The sequence below is a fragment of the Aethalodelphis obliquidens genome, unplaced genomic scaffold, assembly GCF_003676395.1.
Source record: "Aethalodelphis obliquidens isolate GAN/ISIS:26980383/991018 unplaced genomic scaffold, ASM367639v1 scaffold3, whole genome shotgun sequence".
Classification (NCBI taxonomy): Eukaryota; Metazoa; Chordata; class Mammalia; order Artiodactyla; family Delphinidae; genus Aethalodelphis; species Aethalodelphis obliquidens.
In genome coordinates, this window is record NW_020837947.1 from 6,772,652 (window position 1) to 6,796,499 (window position 23,848).

Below are 23,848 nucleotides of genomic sequence, written 5' to 3' on the forward strand. Positions count from 1 at the left end.
GCCATGGAGCGGCTGGGCCCGTGAGCCATGGCCACTGAGCCTGCGCGTCCTGAGCCTGTGCTCCGCAACGGGAGAGGCCACAACAGGGAGAGGCGCGCGTACCGCAAAAAAAAAAAAAAAAAAAAAAAGAATCGTAGATGTAACCCAGTGTCAGTCTTTGCTAATAACTTCCAGGATGCTGGTAATGATGAGACACAGACAAAATACAGGGAAACCCCACCTCATTTAACACAGCTATGCATGTCCTTTCTCAGGATATTGGGATGTACTCTAGGCAAGAGTCAATACATGAGGTCTCTGGGAAGTTCATGGAATGATCACTAACATGAAATCTCTCAGTTATATAAACTGTCTCATCATTCTTCACTTGATAAAATGTCTTCATTATCCCTTAATAATTGCACAGCTTATGACATTTTCAGAGAGCCTTACCTCATAAATTCATATATTCTAGTTTACTGTAAGCAAACTTAGACCAAGTGTTTCCTGCTGAATGCATTCTATAGATAAGAACTCTTTTCTAGTAAATGCCATTGTATATAAGTACCATTAGCATATTTACAAGGGGATTTGACCAACGCATCTTTCTTTTTTTGCTTGGGTCAGAAATATGAGAAAATGGAGAGTAGGCCTGATGCTAACCCTTTCCTTTCCAGCTCTACGTGCACCTGTGACTTCAAAATCAGTGTCTACAACCCGCAACTTTCTCCTAAATTCCAAAGCCATACATTCAAGTAGCCACTCAACATTTTGACTTAGTTGTGTAAGAGGTTTTCAAAATGAATATGAGCACGATAGAAATAATGATTCCTTTTCTCAACTCCCTAAACACACAGACTCACACCTTTCTTCTTCCAAGTCTCCCCATCTCAGTAATAGTCTCTCCTTCCCTCTCTCTTCTCAGGGAAAAACATTACTTCCTGCTTGATTTCCTCTCCTGTCACACCATGTATCCAACCTGCCTAAAAAAATTTCCCATTTCTACCTTCAAAATATATCCAGAACTCAACCACTGCTCCATCCCTACCTCAATCACTGCTTTCCTGATTCAAGCCACCACCATCTCTCCATGGACCTTGCTGAAATAACCTCTGACCTGCCTCTCTGCTTCCTGCTTCCATCCTTGTCCCCACGAGTCTATTCTGAACGTATCAGCCAGATGACTGTCTTTAAGAGATTAGTCATATTGTGTCGTCCATAGCTCGAAAGTCCCCGGTGGTTCCCAAATCTCTCAGAATAACAGCCAGAGTTCTTACAAAGGCCTTCAGGGATCTATACATCCTGGATCCCCATTAACTCTCCGACTTCATCTACTATTACCCACCCCCACACACACACACACACACACACGCCCATTCACTTTACCTCAGACACACTGGCCTCTTAGCAGTACCTCAAACAAACCAAGCCCATGCAGCCTCTGGACCTTTACAATGCTCCGTATTCAGCCAGGAAAGCTCATTCCCCCAGGTGGCACATGGCTTGCTTTTCTAATCTCCCTCAGATGTTGGCTTAAATGCACCTTCTTCATAAGGCATTCCCTATTCCCTGATCACCTCTTTAAAATTGTAATTCCCATCTTCCCCAGGATCTGTCTCTTCCTAGTTTTTTATTCTCCTCCCCACTCATCACCATCTGAAATACTATACAGTTTAACCTTGCAGTATTTACTGTTCTAGTCCTATGGATGAGAGCAGAGATGTCTGTTTTGTTTAGGGCTGTATTCCCAGCACCTACAGTAGTGTCTGGCACATAGTAGGTGCTCAGTAAATGTTGCTTGAATTAATTGTCAGATCCATTTGAGTTGATCTGAGTTTAGAAGAGAATATGATCAAATAATGCAAGGAGAACAGTAACGTAGGGCTGCGACAAGGAAGACTTTGGAAAGTGTGCTGTGCAATTTGAGGTTTATTCTGCAAGCTGGGGAAACAGTTAAAGGGAATTGAGCCAAGCAACAGCACAGAGAAATGAAGTCAGGGATAAAAGAAATCATGCTTTAGGAATAAGAATAGTGATGAAAGGAAAATTTTATTCTTTAACAGAAAACAGTAGTCTTTCTTCGTCAAGCTGAGTATGCTCATTGATGCCGTGTGGGCTGCTAACAACTACCAGGGGTGGAACATAGGGACCTATTTTCAAAACAGTTTTAAAAATCGATAGACTCCTGAATAGAGGCATGAAAATATACTCTTTGATGAGATTGATAGTGATGCGTTTTGAATGTCCATAACTTAAAGTATAGATATGTTCCCTAAAATTTGTATGAAAAAGTCTACTAAAAGCAATTGGTAGTAGTATTTTAAAAGATCAAACTTGGAAAAATCTATTTTTTGAGGGTAAATTTCTAGAAATTCGAAGAACACAGGCCTCACTTCTCTGTTTTGTCAGCTGGAACTGGGAGACTTTCTCTAGGTTGTACCACACCTTACCCCCCACCCCCGTTTTTACAGAAACAGACTAACAAGAAAACCCCCGAACCACCAACTATTAACATTTCGGTAAAACAGCACATCTTGGTGTCTGTATTATCACTTTGAAAAACTCATTTTCTCTTTGCAGTACAACCGGTACCAGCAATATGGCGCCGAAGAGTGCGTGCTGCAGATGGGGGGCGTGCTGTGCCCCAGCCCGGGCTGCGGAGCAGGGCTGCTTCCTGAGCCCAGCCAGAGGAAGGTCACCTGCGAAGCGGGCAGCGGCCTGGGCTGCGGGGTGAGTACCAGCCACACTCCTGGCTCTTGACGGTGTATTTGTTTGCTTTGGCAAATTGGCTAGGATTGCTTTATTTTCATTTTCCATTTAGACTCAGACATCTTTGATATATAAAATAGATTTTTAAATTCTTAACAGGATACCATATATATATATATATATATATATAGAAGGGGAGGTAAGATTTTCTGCTTTAATTGCTATCCAAGTGTTTAAGACGTGAATTACTTGGTCAGCCTTTTAAACTTTTCTTCCAGTGCTCAGCTAACCCAGAGCAAAAATGTGTGATTTCTTAATTCAGGCATTAAGTAGACAGGAGTGGAGGAGAAAGAGAATTCCTCATCTTAGCCTGATGTCTTAGTAACATTGTTTGCCTAAGTATTTCAAGAAATAAAATGAAGATTAATACGGAAAACTTGAAATGTTATTGTGTAGTAAAAATCATTTTAAATCGAGATGAGCAAAACTTCATGGTGCCTCTTAGGGAAGCAGAATAAGAAACATGGAAAGTGTTTGTTCTAAGAGGTCAAACCAATATGACCTAGACAGCTTCTTGAATGGATCTGTGGCTGCGAGCTGACGGCGAAGGGGCGAGGGAAGCATAAATCAAACGCAAGTAGGCTGACTAAATTATAGGTTGAAATGACAAATAGATAATAATCCTGATATTAAATTTCATGCAGGCCAGAAAAAGAAGTGTATGTGCTTATAAAAAGGTTATTGAATTGTGGTGGGAAAGCATTTCTTTTAAAATTGCAACTTCGTGACGAGCTTTGTAGACGGGGGGTATGGACAGCAGAGGGGTATTACCCAAGCCTGATTTGGGGCTGAGCACTGTGATTTACCTGTGCATAAATTGGCATCTGTCGCCCTTCGTAAAGCGCCGTATCGGTCATGGAGTGCAGCTTAACGAGCCCTGGGCTGAGTGATAAGGCAGAGTACGTGGAAGGTGAGAAATAAAGAGACACCGCGATGCCTAAGCAGAAGGAAATCTCTGGATTAATAATGGTGATTGCGTTAGGATGAAAACTCGAGTCATGTCTGCTAGCCTTAGAAATTATGGAAATCAGACTCCACTTCCCAGCTTTAGTCCTCGTCATTTACTGTATAATCTGCACCGATTGCACGTGGCGTCAGCAAGCTGCCAAGTTCTGGGATCAGAATTTCTAGCAAATGTTTTCTTTTAAAATGAATTACAGCAGCTTTTAACTAACGGCTCAATTATATGCTTCAACCTGCTATCAGCTCCTGTTCTTCCATTCTCTAAAGCTGGGGGTTCCTTTGGCCCATCTTCTGCATTCAGTTCTTCATCTTGCTCTAAGAATTTTGAGGGTTTATGTAATTTAAGATTTGAACATCTTTTGCTTCCCTTTTTTACACAATGTGACATTATAAGTAACACACATATTTGAACTCCAAATCATGGAAAATTACCTTGGAAGTAAATTGAATTGCTTTAAGATCTTTGGATTAAGAGAGTTTGGGGGCAAATCCTTACCTAAAGGAGAATGGTTATCTTCAGGATGCTTCTTTGGAAGTTCTAGGCAATGTGTTTTATTTTTATTTATTCTGTTTTGTTACTGCGAGGGTGGTAGGGGTTGCTTGTTGTTTCCTATATTACTTATCTATTGCTGCATAACGAATAAGCCCAAATTTGAACCTTTTAATTAATAAACATTTTTATCTCACAGATTCTGAGGGTCAGGAATCCCTGAGTAGCTTAGCTGGGTGGTTCTGGCTGAGAGTCCCATGAGGTTGGAGTCAAGCTCGGCTGTAGTTAACCCAAGGCTTGACTGGGGCTGGAAGCTCCACTTCCAAGATGGCTCGACCACATGACTCTTGGCCAGAAATACCTCAGTTCCTCACTGGCTAGTGGCCCTCACCACATGGCTCTCTTCTTAGGCTACTTGTACTCAGAATGGTAGTTAACTTACCTGGAGCAACTGATCCAACAGACAGAGCAAAGATAAAGCCACAGTGACCTGCTCTCCAAGTCTGTACACCATCACTTCTGATTTATTCCATTGGTCAGCACTGAGTACTAGATCCAGCACGCCCCTCAAAGGGAAGGAAATTAGGCTCCATCTTAAAGGAAAGGGTGTCAAGGAATACATGGACATATTTTGATCCACCACTGTTTGTAATTTGAAGAAGTTGAAAAAAGAACAAAGAGAAATGATTTTCTAAACTATGCACTGACTTGATGCTTTCTTTTCCCTCCCTGCCTTTTATGCCCCAATCCCCGTAAGCTTTTTCAGACTGATACAAATTTCCACTGCTTTGCCTTCTCAAAAGACGTAAGTTGACCTCACATTGCTCTTTTTCTTCAAATCCTCAACTTTCACAAAAGGGCGTTAACCCAACTTACATGCCTTTGGGATTCTTGTAGTGGTGAAAAAGGAGATTGGGGGCTTCCCTGGTGGTGCAGTGGTTGAGAGTCCGCCTGCCGCTGCAGAGGACGCGGGTTCGTGCCCCGGTCTGGGAAGATCCCACATGCCGCGGGGCGGCTGGGCCCACGAGCCATGGCCGCTGAGCCTGCGCGTCCGGAGCCTGTGCTTCGCAACGGGAGAGACCACGGCAGTGAGAGGCCCGCGTACCGCAAAAAAAAAAAAAAAAAAAAAAAGGATATTGGGTTGTATGAGTTAGATCCAAATGCTGGCTGTATCTGCTACCAGGGGTCTTAATCTTTCTGTGCCTCAGTCTCCTCACCTCCAACATACGATGTCTTATAATGACCCTGTATGAGACCATTATGAATATTAAATGAGCTAATGGATGTAAAATGCTTAGAACAGTGCCTGGCATTATGTATATATTTATTTAATATTTAATCACAAGCTTAATCAGTATTTATCAAAAGTTCACCTGAAAGACCTAATATTCACGGAAAATTAACTACAGGACACTTGTTTGATCCTCCCTTCCAGATATTCTAAAATATACCCCTGAATCAAGCCAGATCTACAGCAGGGAGTTAGGTACCTGGGCCTCACTATTTTAGCCCTTCAAAGAATTGCTTTCCCTACATGGTAATTTGGTGCCATTTGTTTATATTGTGGTCACTGTACAGGGAACTTGATGTGTGTGGTTCAGGACATCCCAGTGGGCTTTTCTGTGAGGAACCATGGTGCCTATTCCAAGTTCATTATGCTTGTCCTGAGGAAGGTTGTCCTGGAAGACATTGCGAATTATGCAACTACTAAGGGTTCCCCCTGAAAGCTGACTGCTGGAAAACCTAGAGCCGCATTTGTGGGCCAGCTACAGCGTAGAAATGGGCCACTAATAGAATGGATTTGGAAGCTTATTTCCTGGCTTCACTTTTTTACTTCTTTCTCTTCCCTTTTCCTGGTACATGCTGTTTTGCTGTGATTTGTACACCCTTGTAAGCTGGTGGTTTTTTCTGGATTTACGGGTGGTAATGGAAAGCTGTTGTGTGGAAGAAATCGTGGTTAGTTTATGTCGTTTCAGAGGCAGAACAGGGCCCAATAAGTAGAAGTTAGAGGAAGATGAATCTCTGCTCAGGGTTTGCTCTAGCACCATGGACAGCAGCCACAAAACGGGGCTGCCATGGGAGCAGTGAACCCCTCACCCTAGACAGTGCTCAAGGAAAGTAACTGACAGCAAAGCTATGGAAGAATCAGAGTCTTGGACGTGCTTCTCAGGCTGTAATTTACAGGTTTATTGTAAGATATCTGCGAATCCACCTGTGCTTAATTTGTCCTCAACTGGCAACTCTTATTATGTGGGTATCCAAGAAATGCTTGATGTTACAAAAAAGATCTCATGCATAAAAATGGTTGAGAACCAAATTCCCTGTCATTCACAGAATTTAAAAATTCAGCTTTCCAGGTACATTGTGAGGTGCCCATGGACACACAGTTTTAGAGCTGAGAAACACCTGTGTACTGAGCTCCAAACTGTAGAGTTCTAATCTCATCAGTCAGCCCACCGCTACATGCCTGGATGGTCCCCCATACATCCATGATTGCTGTTGTGTATAGTTTCCATCTGAAGACACAAGCTTCAGCATTTTCATTGTCTTTGGCTCCTTTAAAATAGGTGCTAAGGTTAGTATTTATGACTCTCTTATTCAAACATATAGTGTTATTCCCTGGAAAATCAGATTAGCTGATCCTTTGCTCCCCTATATATCTAGGCTTAACTGTTACCCAGAAAGCAGTGTACATTAGCTAATAAAGGAAGGTAAGGATTTCCATTTAAATGATAATATCAGTCCAGCTAGGAAAGGCCTGATAGATGTGTGATGGTTGCAGCAAAATTTTTACCATCATAAAGAATTATCCGAGCTTAAGTGCCACCTCCGAGGGTTCAAGTTGAAGGGTGACACTTGTCTCATGCCTCCATAGTCTTGTCCTCAGTAAACTCATGTATATGGAGTTCAGCATTCATTGAATGACTGAGTGAATGAATGAATGAATCTTAACAATGTAGAAGTAATATGAATACACTGTCACTTTTATTTTCAAATACTAATCATCATTTACCCCAATATTAGAATTACTTATGTTGCCTCAACAAGAACCTCTTCAAAAAATATAAAATATGCAGTGTTTTACTTGTACACATAGTACATAATTCAGAACACCAAAATATACTAAGTTCAGAGATCCACGAAAAGTCAGTTAGGAACCTGAAAATCCTGCAAAAAATTACAGAGTTTATATGCCCTATCGAAGTCCACACAGCCAAATGAAGAATTCAGTACATCTGATATATAAAATATCTTAGTCTTGGGAGCACTGAGATTTTCATTTTGACACAGCACAGAATACTTTTACATGGATAAACAGAACTCAGCAAAGAATATGTTTTGGGATCAAATAGCCTGACCTTACTCTCTGCTAACCCTTGGTCATATTTTTACTACTGCTCATAAAAATACTAATTGATTTCCTGAGGAATTCGTGTGATGCATTATTCTTTCTCTGGCCTTATTGCTATTCATCAGAACTATCTCACTGAGTTTTATGGTACCGATGTAAAATGTTGACGTGTTTAATACTGGAAAACAGCAACAAAATATGGAATACATTATGCTCACTGACCTGGGAGTACAAAAAGCTATAGCAATCAAACCTTGTGAGTTTTCTATAAATAAAACATCTTTATCTTATTTGCTGTTGTTTTGGGATGTTATATGTCTGAGAGATAATTTCTTAAAATAATACTAGGAATTGAATAAAGAGTTTTCTGTTTTAAATTAGAAATTCAGGGACAAGATTTAACAACTGAAAAAAATTCGTACTCATTTAAACGAAAACGGGAGATCTTTAAAAAAAAAATCGTTAAACTGACCATTAGTTAAGGAAATTAAATAGAATTTCTTAAGGCATCTGGTAGTCACTCCCTCCTTTAGTGAGTAGCGTGCGTTACTCCGAGGCAGATGCATCGAGGAGCTAATGCAGCGTTCGCCTTGGCCTCCTCACTTCCACAGACCCCGTCCAAGCCCTCTTAACCAATGGTATTCTTGCATTGTTTTCCTTGAAGAGCGTCTCAAAAATTGTAGAACCTAAAGTTACAAAGGCTCCATCCAACCTGGATCTAGAACTGTGCAAGGACGGGGTACGACCTGCTACATGCAAAGAAATTTTTGTTAAAAGTACTTATAACGATATCATTAATATATTGTTGAAGATTTTAGTTAAGTGAGAGTTTGAGCCTCATTTTTAGCCCCTATATAGGAAAGGAGTCGATGTAGACAAATGGAGATACCTATTCCTTCCCTCAAAGATCTAATTATTGGGTTAAAAGCTTAATAAATAGATGGGAAGCCATTTCATTTCAATATGTGGGGCTCAGAAACAGAAAGTCAGCAGATGGTCAATATTTAATAAGAAAAAGAAAAAGAAAGTGGTTACTTTTCCAGTTCTTTAAAGGTATTTTAATTTTATAAATATACATAATTTAACTAAATTATGTGAAGTATTTTGAAAACTATATTGAGTTCTCCCTTTTCTCCAAAGAAGAATAGAGATTAAATTCTAGACTCCAGGTATGTGTGGCTTATATTGTAATGCTTTCAAGGACGCACCAAAAAGGACAGGTATTTTCCATTATGTCTAAACGTGGCTTTGTCAGCGTTAAACTCCAGGTTGTAACCCTTCCTTGCTTTTACCTCAACCCCCTGGCCTCTGTAGCATGTTGAGCATGGAATCAAATCTTGTTGACACGTTATTTTTTGATATACAAGATGTTCTTTATCAGAAAGTATTTTTAAAAGAAAGTGAATGTTACAAAATGTCAGAAATATGCATTCCGTGTTTATTTGACAAGTGTCCAAAAATCTAATTTAAACACTAAGACTGGCTCATTTACAGAGTGGAAATAAGTCTTGCTAGACTTTCTGCTTGTGAGCCAGCTTGAAGTGCAAAGATAGAAAGCTCTGGAAAGTATTTATTTTAATTAAAGAAACTGTTCATAAATGTACAAACAAGTTCTGCATAACATTCCTCTGGAAAACACTTAGCAATTGGCAAATGTTCCTAGAAAGTATTCTGCAATCTGAAATAGAAATATATATTTTCTAACCCAACACAGAACCAGTGACCTTTCCATGTGTCTTTAGCTATTTTTTGTTAAAATAAGGGAAGTATGAAATAATTATACTCTTTCAAAATGATAAGCTCCATCGCTTTGAATAATGTGTTAGGAAATCAATTTTGTGGCAAATTGAATAGAGAAGACTTCTTCAGCTCTACCAGCTACAAGAGAGCTCAGAACATTTTGGAAAACAGGTTTCTACTGAAGATAACATAGCTCCTGTGCATTCATTTTGATTCTGCCCTCACCTTAGTCTAGGGCTGTGCTGTTCAATATGGCAGCCACTGGCCACAAGTGGCTATTTAAATTAAAATTAAATAAAATTTAAAATTAGGTTTCTCTGTCACAATAGCTACATTTGAGGTATTCAGTGGCCATATGTGGCCTCCAGCTACTGGACTAAACCATGAAGAGAGAGCATATTTTCATCAATATCACAGAAAGTTCCATGGGGCAGAGAGAATAGCTATAAGACATCACCCAAGGAGAAGCATTCACAAACTCAGACATTCCTGTGTCTCACACATAAGCGCTTTGACCTCTTCAATTCTAGTTAAGAAGAAAAATCTTTGCAGCAATTAAAGCAATTTCCTACGTTAAAAAAAAAAAAAAAGTACGGTTTCCCTGGTGGCGCAGTGGTTGAGAGTCCGCCTGCTGAGGCAGGGGACACGGGTTCGTGCCCCGGTCCAGGAAGATCCCACATGCCGCGGAGCGGCTGGGCCCGTGAGCCATGGCCGCTGAGCCTGCGCGTCCGGAGCCTGTGCTCCGCAACGGGAGAGGCCACAACATTGAGAGGCCCGTGTACCACAAAAAAAAAAAAAAAAAAATGTAGAACAGTGTCCTCCAAAGTGATGCTTGTATAGTACAGGCTCGAGGAATGTTATGTGCTAGGAGGAGGGTTGGAATCCGGGACAGAGAGCCTGGGCCAAGATCCGTGACCACATAGCTTGGAAGCACACAGTAAGCTCGGTTAAACAGGGCTTTTTTTCTGTCGGACTTAAAGTTTTCCATATGCTAACATGTATTTGCCTGAACAAGTAGAATAGCACAAGCAGCCTTCTTGAACAAGAGCTGCCTTTTGTGTGGTGCCTCTTATAAGACAGGTGTTTCATGGGACAGCTTGACTCAGGGACTCAAATCATTTGCTTTATCTGAGTAGCAAGCTTACCACAGTACACTTGGGAAGGAGCTAGTGAAACCCAAGGATCAGAACATTAGACCTACAACATTTTCCTCTTTGTAGAGGACTAATAAAACATGATTTTTTAAAAGGTATGCCATATTTGTCCTAGAGGTATTTTTAAGACCACATGTTTTTATAGTGAAATCTTTTTTATTCTTAAACTGCTATTGGTGTATAATTTTATGGATTTAAGATCCACAGAGAAGGGGCTTCCCTGGTGACGCAGTGGTTGGGAATCCACCTGCCAATGTAGGAGACACGGGTTCAGGCCCTGGTCCGGGAAGATCCCACATGCCGCGGAGCAACTAAGCCCGTGAGCCACGACTACTGAGCCTGCTCTCTAGAGCTTGCATGAGCCAACTACTCCAGAGCCAACTCTAGAGTTGGCTGTGTGAGCCAACTCTCTAGAGCCAACTACTGAAGCCCGTGTGCCTAGAGCCCGTGCTCCGCAACAAGAGAAGCCACCGCAATGAGAAGCCCACGCACCACAACGAAGAGTAGCCCCTGCTCGCCACAATCAGAGAAAAGCCTGTGCACAGCAAAGAAGACCCCAACGCAGCCAAAAACATAAATTAAATTAAATAAATAAATTTAAAAAAATACCAAATCACATTTAAAGAAAAAAAAGATCCACAGAGAAGATAGGGTGAAATTTTATGACTGTGTGTGGTTAGTTATGTATTTTCAAATGGTTCCTATTAAATGAACAAGAGAGCTTTTTAAACTTCATAGAATAAAGTATATTATGGTAAATAAAATATTTTCAGATATTATGGTAAATAAAATATGTTCACATAGTGGGTATCAATGTATGTCAATCTCATAAAACGTTAACTGCATAGGACAATGTGATCCTGACAAAGGAATCATGGGGTTTTTTTTAATTTTTATTTTTATTGAAGTATAGTTGATTTACAATGTCATGTTCCTGGTATACAGCAAAGTGACTTGGTTTTATATATATATATATATATATATATATATATAGTTTTTCATATCCTTTCGCATAATGGTTTGTTGCTGCTGTCCTGGTTTTCCACACGGTCAGGAATTGCTGCAGCACATTGACAAGAGCAGTCACACTGATGTGAGCCTGGGCCACACCCAGCTGGAACTGCCCTGGGGGGGCCACCCTCACAAAAGGGTGCCGGTTGGAGCCCCCTGCCCGGCGTCCTGAATGGCGGCCCTGTCTTCACTGTCCTTCCCAGAGGGCACTGGGTGTTCTAGAGGATGGGGAGTTCTGTTCTATCTCGTTACACTAATTAGTTTTTACCGCCCCACGATTTCTCAGGCCTGTTGTCATCGGGTGGTAGGAGCCTCACCGAGATACAGTGCGTTGTGCTCTTTCGGGCTTGCCTCCGGCTCTCCTTTCTTGTTAGGGTCTCTCCTGAACGCTAGCCCCATGAAACAGCTGGCTCCTCCTATATGTTTATCCGCGTCATGACCCCATCATTCCTCCCTGTGCCCTGGTTTTTCTTGATTTCCCTTCACGCTACCTTTAGAAAATGGCCTCACGGATCTGATATTGTTCATCTAGCCCACTGTTACCTTCTCTGGTTCTCATCTCGCCTTTCATGGTGTTATATACACTCCGAATTATGAAGTATGATTATCAAAGTAGTTTGCTTTGTTCTCTCACACTCCCTTTTTAACATTTTTTGAAAACTTATTTTATTGAGGTTGAGTTGATATACAATGTTGTGTTAATTTCTACCACACAGCAAAGTGATTCAGTTATACATACATGTACATTCTTTTTCATATTCTTTTCCATTATGGTTTATCGCAGGATATTGAATATAGTTCCCTTTGCTATACAGTAGGACCTTGTTATTTATCCATTCTCTATATACTAGTTTGCACCTGCTAACCCCAAAATCCCAATCCATCCCTCCCCCATCGCCCCTTCTTGACAACCACAAGTCTGTTCTCTATGCCTGTGAGTCTGTTTCTGTTCCGTAGATAAGTTCATTTGTGTCATACTTTTTTAAATTAATTAATTTATTTATTTAATTTTATTTTTGGCTGTGTTGGGTCTTCATTGCTGCACGTGGGCTTTATCTACTTGCGGCGAGCAGGGGCTACTCTTCCCTGTGGTGCGCGGCCTTCTCATTGCCATGGCTTCTCTTGTTGCGGAGCACGAGCTCTAGGCTCCCGGGCTTCAGTAGTTTTGGCTCGCAGGCTCTAGGGTGCAGGCTCAGTAGTTGTGGCACGTGAGCTCAGTAGTTGTGGCACATGGGCTCAGTAGTTGTGGTTCACGGGCTCTAGAGCACAGGCTCGGTAGTTGTGGCGCATGGGCTTAGTTGCTCCGCGGCATGTGGGATCTTCCCAGACCAGGACTTGAACCCATGTCCCCTTAATTGGAAGACAGATTCTTAACCACTGCGCCACCAGGGAAGTCCTGTGTCATATTCTAGATTCCACATATAAGTGATATATGGTATTTGTCTTTCTCTTTCTGACTTACATCACTTATCATACTCCCCTTTTTAATACTATTTTTATTGTGGTAAAATATATACAATATAAAATTTGCCATTTATAACTATTTTAAAATGTACAATTCAGCAGCATCAAGTGTATTCATCATGTTGAATAACCATCACCACTATCAATTTCCAAAGTTTTTTATCACCCCAAACAGAAACTCTCTTCCTATTAGGCAATAATTAACTCCCCATTTCTTCCAGCCCCTGCTCGCCTCTAATCTACTTCCTGTCTCTGTGAACTTGACTATTCTAGATAGAGAAGTGGAATCATAGAATATTTGCCCTTTGGTATCTGGCTTAGCATAATGTTTGTCACTTAGCACAGTGTTTTCAAGTCTCATCCGTCGTGTGTCAGAATTGCATTCCTTTGCATAGCTGAATAATATTGAATTGTACACATACACCACATTTTGTTTCTCCCATTCTCTTTTAAAGTTTGTTCAGCTGGAGTAGTCCCTCCTCTCCCTGGATCAAAAGTCAGGCAGGGGGCTTCCCTGGTGGCGCAGTGGTTGAGAGTCCGCCTGCCGATGCAGGGGACACGGGTTTGTGCCACAGTCCGGGAAGATCCCACATGCCGCGGAGCGGCTGGGCCCGTGAGCCATGGCCGCTGAGCCTGCGCGTCCGGAGCCTGTACTCCGCAGTGGGACAGGCCACAACAGTGAGAGGCCCTCGTACTGCAAAAAAAACACCACAAAAACAAACAAAAAAACTGACAGGTCCATAATTCAAAGGGAGTCTGAATTAGCTATTCCTGGGGCTACCTACCCAGACAGAACCCACTCCACTTCCAGAATGTCACCTATCCCTAAGGAATTCTTAAGCGAATTACTGGGTACAGGTGTTTGCACTACCTCTTCCTCTCCATGAACTCGAAGCATTGCTATGTATGCAAGCCTGCATATTGGCACTGCCTGATTATTTGGAGGAAATAATAAAAGAAGAGATACTGAGTGCCATCAACTTCTGAGTTAGTCTGTTGCAGAAATAAGATGGAATTTTACTTGTTGGATTTTTAAAGAATGTGAAGTGCTTGGAATGGATGCCTTCTAGAAAAGAAATCACAAGAAAATAGTTATTTATCAACCTTCTTTAGACCATTGATGTAAATGGTTTACATGTAAACAGGGCATAGAAAGCAAAACTGTATTCAGAAGACAGCTGCTATTTGGAAACAAAGAAATCCAATCAAAGCCAGCTTCTGAAAAACTCCTTTATGTGAGAACATGACTAGGCTTTTGTATAAGCTGTATTGTGTTATTGTAAAGTGCGGGAGCCTCTTAATCAATAAGAAAAGTTGGAGTAGAAAGATAGGTAGAGAGACAAGATCTTCCTCAGACTAAATCAGTTGAGCCAGAACCTCCCCTAGTGAGCTGGGTGGAAATGGCTTCAGGTTATGGACGTTGGGAAGATTTTTAAAAGGTCTCCAAATTGGTGTTTGGAGACTACCTTTCTGTGTGTATTTGTAGTTTGCTGTTCTGGGGAAACCAAAGATTGTTTCTGTAAGAGCTCAGAAAAGCACTAAACTTCAGTAACATACATGGTTTCAGTAAGCTGGGTAAGCTTCTGATATTCTGAGCTCCATTTTAGAAGTCATTGATGTAGAATCAGAAATTGACAGGGGCACAAATTACCCCAGAAAGTTAAGAAAACAACCAGCCTGAAACCTACTCTAAAGGCTGTTTACCTGCCCTCTGTGAACAGGACTGCTTGCTGCTAGAGCCGGACCCCTGAGCACCCAGCTCCCCAGCTACCCGCCCAGCTGTGCGAGTTTCTGTCAGGTGACTCTTAGAATCCGTGTGGGCATCCACAGGTTGTAGGACAGCCTTGGCTTCCTTCCTGATTTCCATCGTCCCTTTTTCCTGCTAAACACTGAGGTTTTTTTTTTTTCAAGTATTCTCCTTTTTGGGAGGTGACCGCATTCCCAGGTCAGGAGGGAATCCTGAGTCGTCCAAACCCATCCTGCTACTGCTGTGACCCTTACTAGGCGTGGTTTGGGAAGAACCCGGTCCTTCCTGTGGACTTGACTGCACGACTCAGTCATTCATCTCGAAAGCCCCTCTGTTGTTGGACTGAGCGTTATGTGAAAGAATAAATTTCCTTTTTGTTTAAGCCAATTGAATTGGACTTTCTGATTCTCCAGCCAAAATCTCTTTAACTGGTACATTTCTTAAAAATGACCAAAGGAATTCATCCACTAAAGGACTTTGGGCAGATAACCAAAAAAGAGGCACTAGATAAGGACTTTCTAATAGACAAAATTGCCTTCAGATTATATCCTGTAATATTTTGTGTGGTCACTGTAGCTAGAAGCAGCAGTAAAAAAAAAAGTGTGCCCGCATTCCTCTCTGGCTAAATGGATGGTAATGTGCTCCGTTACTTTATTCAGACATGCGTGCCATGATGTGCGACCGAGAACCCAAACAGCGGTGGCTTAACTCGATGCATGTTTATTTCTCTCTCTCATAAAGACCTTGAGCTGGGAGGATGGCTCTGCCCCGCAAAGTCTTTAGTTGGTCTCACCTGTGTGGTACAGGAGGCCCAGCAGCATGTCCGCAATTCAACCAGGGCTAAAGGGGATGGGGAAGAGGGGGGCATCTCACTCCTAAGGCCAGATCTCGAAGAGGCACGCAGCACCGCACCCCATGGAGAGGAGTTAGCTGCGTGGCCACGTGGCTGGTCCCAAAGGCATGGGTGTCATGCATCCAGCTGAACTAAGAAGGAAAGGGCAAACAGGTGGTGGAGGATGGAGGTCAGTCTCTGCCACATCGGCTATACGTCCTCTCTCCCCTGTAATCCTCACCCAAATACCATCCACTTCTTTCCATTCACAGATTTTTGCATTTTCATGCAGTAAAAACAAAACAAAACAAGAAAACAGTCTTCTGAGCAGAATGCTACATCCTCTTTATTTCTAACAGAACTGAGTGCTTGCTTTGTGATCTTTTCTTTCAACAATGTATGTCTTTCACTTTCTGTATTCAAAGGCATGAAAATTAGACCTCCAACTCTCACTAACACCCATAAAATTGTGTTCACCCCTAACATCAAAAGCTGCTGCCACAATACCCTCCTGAATTTGTGCAGATGAATGGAGTTAGCATTCAGTATTGCTACAAACTGAGAGTAGAGGTACCATTCTAGAAAATTCCCCAGTTGGACTGAAGCTTTCACCTGATGATCTTTTTGTTCTAATTTTACATACAAATGCTCTGCTTAACTGTGTAGAACCAAACATATCACAGATTAAAGCTTTTGGAGTTACAAATTGAATATGAGATTTCACGTAGCACTTGGAGTAATAGCAGCTTCTGATTTACATTTCTAACGGCCATCCTAGGAGTTTTAGCTTTTGTTCTTCTCCTGCAATCACTAGAAATCATGCTGTTTTCAGCAACTAAGCTATTCTAATGAGAAACATTCACCGAGGGAAAAATTCAATATATCCTTCCTTATATTTAAAATAAATCAGCAGTACTTGTATGGGCAAGTTATTTATTTATTGTAAATGAGTTAATTGATTACTGTGTCTGTGGCACTGCACTGGGCACTCAGCACAGGGAGGCAAGGACATAGTACAGCGCTGGAGAAGCACGTAATCTGGTGGAAGGATGAGATACCCAGCATGAAACGGCACATCCACATGGCAGCGTAGACTCATGCCAAGTAGTGTGCCACAGAAATCAGAAGAGTCAAGGGCCTTCTTACCCAGCCCCATACCACCTTGAACATAGTTCATTTTAACACGTGTCCCATGGCTTGTTTGCATACCATTTACCCCCTGTTAATCTGTGGCCCCTGGTAGGGTGAGCAGGGCTGCGTTCTATTCATTTTTGTATCTTCAGCGTCCAGCAGGGTACTCAGCATACACGTAGTTGTACGTTGAATTAAACAATGAGAGGGGAAGGCTTCGAACAGTTGAGGGTGGGAAGCTTCATTAAGGACCTGGGAGGATGGAAGAAGTTTGCCTAGTGGGGATTGGAAATATTCTAGGCATAAGCCTCTGCCCCAGAGTGGAGGTAGAGAAGGCGGGGAGGGGGCAAAGGGGTCTGCACAAAAAAACACCTGGAGCGGGGATTACTGATTTGATGACTTGGGAGGGACCAAGGCTCACAGGGCTCTTATCACTCAGCTAAGGATCTTAGACTTTGTCCTACTGACCGTGGAGACCAGGGAGGGGCTTTCAGGGAAGTAACGTGATCAGATCTTTTGGAAAAAATAATCTAGTGTCAGTGTGGAGTATGGATGGAAATGAGAAATGACTGAAGTCACTGCTAAAAGGTCAACTCAGGCACCATAAATGGTCAGTAGTTGATTTGCGCAAACACGGATTCAAGTCAGGCAGCATGAAACCTCAGGCGGTTAGGGGCCCCCAGCAACAGGAGCTGGGGGAAGCATGTTGCACGTATATTTTTTAAATAGATCTAATTAGAGTGAAAACGTTAAACTGAAACCAGTTTTCTGTCTCAGGGAAGAGTGTGAAGGTGAAACTTTTAAAACATTTTTACCAAGATCCTTTCTTTATTAACAACGTTTGGTAGTTATTTAACTCCCTCGCATTTGCTCTATCTCTGATGGGTCACAAAGTCTTCCCTAGACAGGTGCTCTGGTGCGGAGGGGCAGACGGGAAACGTGAGCAGGGGGGCATCCCTCCGAGTGAACACAGCTGCCCTGTGGTTCTCAGTCACTTTCCCCACTGGAGCCACAGGGGCCGGCATCTCCCCTCCCATCCTCTTCTGTTTCCCAGGCCTCCTCTCCAGCTTGGCACAGCTCCCACCACGCTGGACTAGCTGCCGCCCTCTCTCTCCCACCTCCAGGGACAGAAGGAGCAAAGAGGTGGCAGTAAATGTTCCTGTTTTCACGTCCATTCTGCTTCCCTCCATTTCCCGGCCTTGGCCAAACCCTACAACAAAGAGTCCCCTTCGTCTTGGTCTGCTGCCAAGCTTTTTCACACCCTCCCCTGACACCTTCCCCTGACAGCTCCTCTGCCCTTGGCAGACTCTCCTTCCAGCTTCCCACGGGGACAGAGAGTGGCTCTAACACCCTGCACGTGCTGGCCTGAAACCGGCCTGCAATCAGTATTCTCCTTCTCAGACCGGTTCCCCGTGGGGCGTCTGCACTGTAGAGTGTGGTCCCCCTGCCACTCATAGCTTCTGGGGGACTCCCTGTCCACCCCCCAGGTGGGCTTTCCCCCCAGGTGGGCAAGGGTGAGGGTGGTGAGAGCAGACTAAGTTGCAGGAGCCCTGATGGCCCCCGTCTCCAGATGACTCACCCCACCCCCGGGGCATCTAGGCAGCACCACTGCCTTCTTCTCAGCCGTGGTTTCCTCCAGGTGGTGCTGCTGTCTGGGGCAATGGGCGAGGCAGATTAAATGACAGCCTGTGATTAACGCAGTCGCAGGATCTGACCAGAGTCTGTGAGCCGGGCACAGACTGCAGTGCCCCAGAGCCTTCCACACGCTCCTGTGGGGTGTGCGTTCACGTATGGTTACCGACCAGGGTTCTTGCCCTCCTTAATCAGTAGAAATTGATAAGAGGCCAGACGAGAAATTCAGGCAAGGCTTTATTAGATCGTGTGCTGCAGCAGGTTCCCTCGGTCATTCCCCGAGGGGGTGCCAGCTTTTGTTCCTTGTATGAGGTGAGGGTAGGGGTGCATCCGGGGGGGGGTTGGGGGGGCTTAGGTGGTCTGCCTACCCCTTTGGTGGCGGTGTGTGCAGGGGATATGGGCAGTCCCCTGCTTTTGCTCCTGGTTCTTCAGAAGTGGCAGCTGGGTGTTTGGTCTTTTTGTATTTGTTGTCCATAATTTGCCCCAACTGGGAGTACATGCAGTTATTTTCAGTCCCTCCTAGTTTCTTTGTACTTTGTTGCTTGAGGAGACGTTTGCCCAGGTGCAAGCAAAGGGTCCCAGGTACCAGCCTGTCTCAATTTGACCCCCAAAGATGAGCAAATGCAAAATCCTCTCCTTTTGGAGCTACTTCTTCCATCCAGGTTCCTTCCTTTCAGATGCTCTTTCAGGGCCACCTACCTGGGGACTCTTTGGGCTCATGTAGCCGATTTCTCCCATCCCCACGTGCTTGGAATGTGATGGGATGAGTGAATTTCCTCTGCAACCTGGCTCAGCCCTCATGGGATACTTTCTAAGGCTAAGGGTGAATGGTGTCAACTATGGAATTTACGTTCCCGTAAAATAAACAGTGTAGCAAGTGGTGAAGAGGGCTGTGTTCTGTTTGAAGTGATAATATATCCTGCAGCAAATATGAAATTGAAATTTGGTGTATTAGGATCATTGTCAAGATCTGAGTGTTACCGTTAGAAAGGTAATAGTTGAAGCTCTTCAAGAATTGGTCTGTTCTCTGGAGAAGAGCAGCCTAACAATCTTTTCTCTACAAAGAAGTGAGAAGACTTGTAAGTCTTATTATAAATCGACTGAGGCTGCTCCAACGCCTCCTGGTTTTGGCGGGTGAATGGGGTAGGTTAAGACAATGGAAAGGAAACTTTTTTCCAGGTGTGTGATTCTCAAACCAGGGTATCTGATACGGAGGACGATCCACAAACTCATAGGATGAAGAAAGTGCATTTCTCTGGACAGTTTGGGGCAGATCTGGGTGGAGAATGATAAGAACCAAACACATGAATATTCAAAAAATGTCTAAATTTACCACCTCTATTTGGGGCTATGACCTTGAGACTCTTTCGACCTACTCTTCCCTCTGCTGTCAGGAACACCTCTCAGAAGACTTTGAGAGTGCTAATTTAAGTGATGGCAAGAAACTCACCCACACAGTCAAAACCCAATTAAAAATGTTTGGGGACTTCCCTGGTGGCGCTGTGGTTAAGAATCCGCCTGACAATGCAGGGGACACGGGTTCGATCCCTGGTCTGGGAAAATCCCACATGCCGCCGAGCAACTAAGCCCGTGCACCACAACTACTGAGCCCGCATGCCACAGCTACTGAAGCCTGCACGCCCTAGAGCCCGTGCTCAGCAACAAGAGAAGCCACCGCAATGAGAAGCCTGTGCACCGTAACAAAGAGTAGCCCCCGCTCACCGCAACTAGAGAAAGCCCACGCACAGCAACGAAGACCCAACGCAGCCAAAAATAAATTAATTAGCTAATTAAAAAGAATGTTCAGATAAAATATCAAAATGGTGTGAAATGAATAGTTTTTTTAAAAAAATATGCTTCTTACACAAAATGATTTTTGCCTCTCTTTTTATTTTCATAATATGCTTTATAAGCTTTCACTGCTCTAAGAAACAGGTTAATGTTCCTGTATTATTTTGTTTATACACCATGTAAACGGAAATGGTCCCAGGAGGAACATTAATTATTATCAAATGATCTTTTCCTTCATCATCAAAATGTAAGCAATTAAATCTCTCCACTTCCCAAATGTGACAAATATATTAAAGAATATTTAACTCTTGCAGAGGTTTCTAGCTAGAGGTAAAAATCAGTTGCACCAATAATTTTTATAAATGTGTCTTGATTTAGAAAGTATTATTTATGCTTTATTTTGCAGAAGACAAATTAACATATAGGACAAACTCTTTCAAAGTAACCTCACTTAAACTGAGCTGCCTTAATTTTATAAGTGGACCATATTTAGCTCAAATATGGAGGCTTAGATGTTTTATTACTTGAAACTGAGATGGTATGAATTTAAAGAGAAGTCAGACTGAGCCTGCACTCTAGAGCCTGTGAGCCACAACTACTGAAGCCCACACACCTAGAGCCCGTGCTCCGCAACAAGAGAAGCCACCGCAATGAGAAGCCCGCGCACCACAAGGAAGAGTAGCTCCCGCTCGCCACAACTAGAGAAAGCCTACACGCAGCAACGAAGACCCAACGCAGCCAAAAATAAAAAATAAATAAAATAAATAAATTTAAAAGGGGAATCAGTCTTCTCTCTGTCCCATGGCTCTGAGGCCCTGTACCTGTTTCCGCAGCTGCAGAGTGCGGTCTCTCCCATCTCTGAGGCTCTCAGCTTCCTTACATGCTCTCTTGATTTTACCAGAGCAGATCCTGAGCACGTGACTCGCCTCACTAAGGATAAGACTGGGATCTTGTCACCAGGTTAGGCTGCGGGAAAGCACAGCACCCAGCCACAGCCATAGGTCAGCCTCCCACCCTTGTCTTTTCACCTTCCTCAAGTATCCACCTTAAGTAATCGCTCATCAAATCAGATATTGGATGGTGAGACTCTTGCTTAAATACATTTAGTCTGAACAGGAAGACGTCCTTGACTGTATAGAGAGGGACGCAGGACGGAATCAGTGGTTTTGCCGTGTGTGCCGCACTGATACACAATAGCTGTTTTACATAACAGACTCCTACATTAAGATTATTCAAGCCAGATTATCCTAGTTAACGTAGAAATAATCATTCAAACCGAGCAAAGCAAGCTTCCTGCCTTCTAAGTAAAACTGGCAGCTGACCATAACTCCGGCAGCCTGGACTTCATTCTCCCTTGGCGCACAGCGCAAGGTTTAGGGAGGCCTTGCTTATTTGCCTTCCTCTTTTAAGCTGTGGTTTAATTTCCAAGAATCACCATCTAGCCTCCTACCCACACCCAGAACTTCACCTGACCATTCAAGACGAAGAGTCACCTCCCCTTAGGAGATAATTATACCACCTCCTGAGGCAGCGTTTAATTACCTTTTTACCAACACAAAGTTACTCACTGTCTAACCTCAAACCTTCCTTGCTGGAGTCTAAATCCTGTACATCTGGCAGCCACTTTCCATATGGAGCTCTTGAAGACATCCAGATATAAAGACAATGTTCTGGTGTGGCCTGGAGCTGTGTGGTGCACATGTGACCCTATTTGTACTCAGCCCCAAGTCCACTTGGAACCTCCGTTGAGAGAAATCTCCCAGCTATGGTCCCTAGGGTCTCTCCCCAGTGGGAGCTCTGGAGGCTCCCGTCTTGTTTCCCATTAATGCCGGGGCGCTGGTGGAAACTACTGGGGGCTCCAAGAATGCTTTCTTCTCTAAAGGGTTTAGGAACCCCCCTTTCCTAACTAGAATAGGGGAGCGAGAGTCCCTGGAGGGCACAAGAGGTCACGTGAGATTCCCACAGCCATGCACGCACTGCAGGTCCAGAAAACTCTGCTTCTCACACCTCAAGACATATCTGTACCTAGGAAGTTTGCTAGTATCTGTAAATAAACAAGAAGGGGAGACTCAAAAATATCAGTTAGAATGAAATCCCGTCTCAAAATTAGATACTTTGCTAGGTAAAGTCACAAATGAAAAATCTTGAACCTAAGGATTACTTTAATACTTAATATGTATTCGGTGCGTATGTCTATGTAAATTCTTCCATTCCACAAATGTGTGTTAAGCCTTCAGTACGTGCAAAGTACTCTGAGGGATAAAAAGATTTCTAAAACACTGTCTCAGATTAGGAGAACTTGTTCAAGTTAATTCTAAATCTTTGGAGACTAAATAAGAGACAAGGCATGTTAAAAAGCAGTATTGTGTTAAAGGGGCAGTCATGCTGGTGACCTTTTCAGAACCCAAGCTGACCTAACAGCTGAGAAGGACCTTCTGTAGAAAGACCTTCCAACCTCATGCAAGGGCTGCTTAGCCAGTTGGTTCAGTGGTACAGTCAGAAAAGAGAATCTAGCTCCCTGGAGGCCAATTTCATTTAAAAAAAAAGATTGGAGAGCTTGGTCTGACTAGGAATGTTGGGGTCTAAATGAAAGAGAAAACTCTCATCACAGCAATAACAGGGAGCTTTTATTACTCATGGTGTGCTCTAGAAGTTTGTGTCATCTTAGCCTCCTCAAAGCAAATTTTAAAAGATACCCCCTGTGGGCAAACGAATTGCAAAAAGTACCTCCCACCTGACCCCTCAGGCAAGTCAGAGGCCACAGGACTGACCCCCAGAGAGCATCTTGCTGTGAATCCCCATGTGGGCACAGCTGCCTCCAGGTTGCCAGGTCCAGAGAGGTGAACGCCCTCTGTTTCCAAGCCCATCTGGCCCAGTCCTTTGCACAGTTCAGATTATACCACCATACACAAGGCCCTGGCTCCAAGCTCATGCCTGGTGCTGAATAAATATCTGTGAATGGATGAATGAATGTTTCACAATGTAAGACTACACCAGAGCCCCCTCCCAGTCCCGTATAGCAATTACTGCTACAGTTATGTTTTATTTAAGGATGTTAGCAGAATTTCTAATGGTCAAAATAAAGAAGAAGGGAGTAATGAGACAGGGCTTTAAAAAAGAAGACAGAGGGCTTCCCTGGTGGCGCAGTGGTTAAGAATCCGCCTGCCAACACAGGGGACATAGGTTCGATAGTTTCGAGCCCTGGTCCGGGAAGATCCCACATGCCACAGAGCACCTAAGCCCGTGCGCCACATCTACTGAGCCTGCGCTCTGGAGCCTGTGAGCCACAACTGCTGAGCCCACGAGCCACAACTACAGAGCCCTGCACCACAACTACTGAAGCCTGCATGCCTAGAGCCCGTGCTCTGCAACAAGAGAACCACCGCAACGAGAAGCCTGCGCACCACAACGAAGAGTAGACCCTGCTCGCCGCAACTAGAGGAAGCCAGCGCTCAGCAACGAAGACCCAACGCAGCCAAAAATAAACAAATAAATAAAAGTAAATTTATTTAAAAAAAAAGAATTAACTCCTCATTGGTGATGGCTTAAGGCAATGAATACTGAAATGGGGCCAGTTTCACTGAATTTTCTGGGTTTCATGGCATTGTGTGTGAGGAAAAAACCACAAAATTAACAACTCTGCCATTTTCTATCTGTGTGTACTTGGGCAGGTCACTTAGGTCATGTGAGCCCATCTGTAAAATAGCGAGAGTAATAATAACAACAGCAACAATAATAGTAATGCCAGCACAATTGGGTGATTGCAAGGCACAAAGGATACAGAGGTATGAGA

The 23,848-nt window shown here is 43.3% G+C and overlaps 1 protein-coding gene across 11 annotated transcripts in view; it reads left to right on the forward strand.

Annotated features, from left to right (window-relative positions):
- Positions 1 to 23,848, forward strand: part of LOC113606908 (1-acyl-sn-glycerol-3-phosphate acyltransferase delta) — a 1,415,842-nt gene that overhangs the window by 1,082,200 nt on the left and 309,794 nt on the right. For all 11 annotated transcript variants that reach the window (XR_003427759.1, XM_027081831.1, XM_027081775.1 and 8 more), the window contains exon 9: positions 2,560 to 2,709. Coding sequence is in view for 10 of the 11 variants with exons in the window: in XM_027081831.1 (XP_026937632.1) it covers positions 2,560 to 2,709 (150 nt within the window). In the remaining variant the exon portion in view is untranslated. The remainder of the gene's footprint in view (positions 1 to 2,559; positions 2,710 to 23,848) is intronic.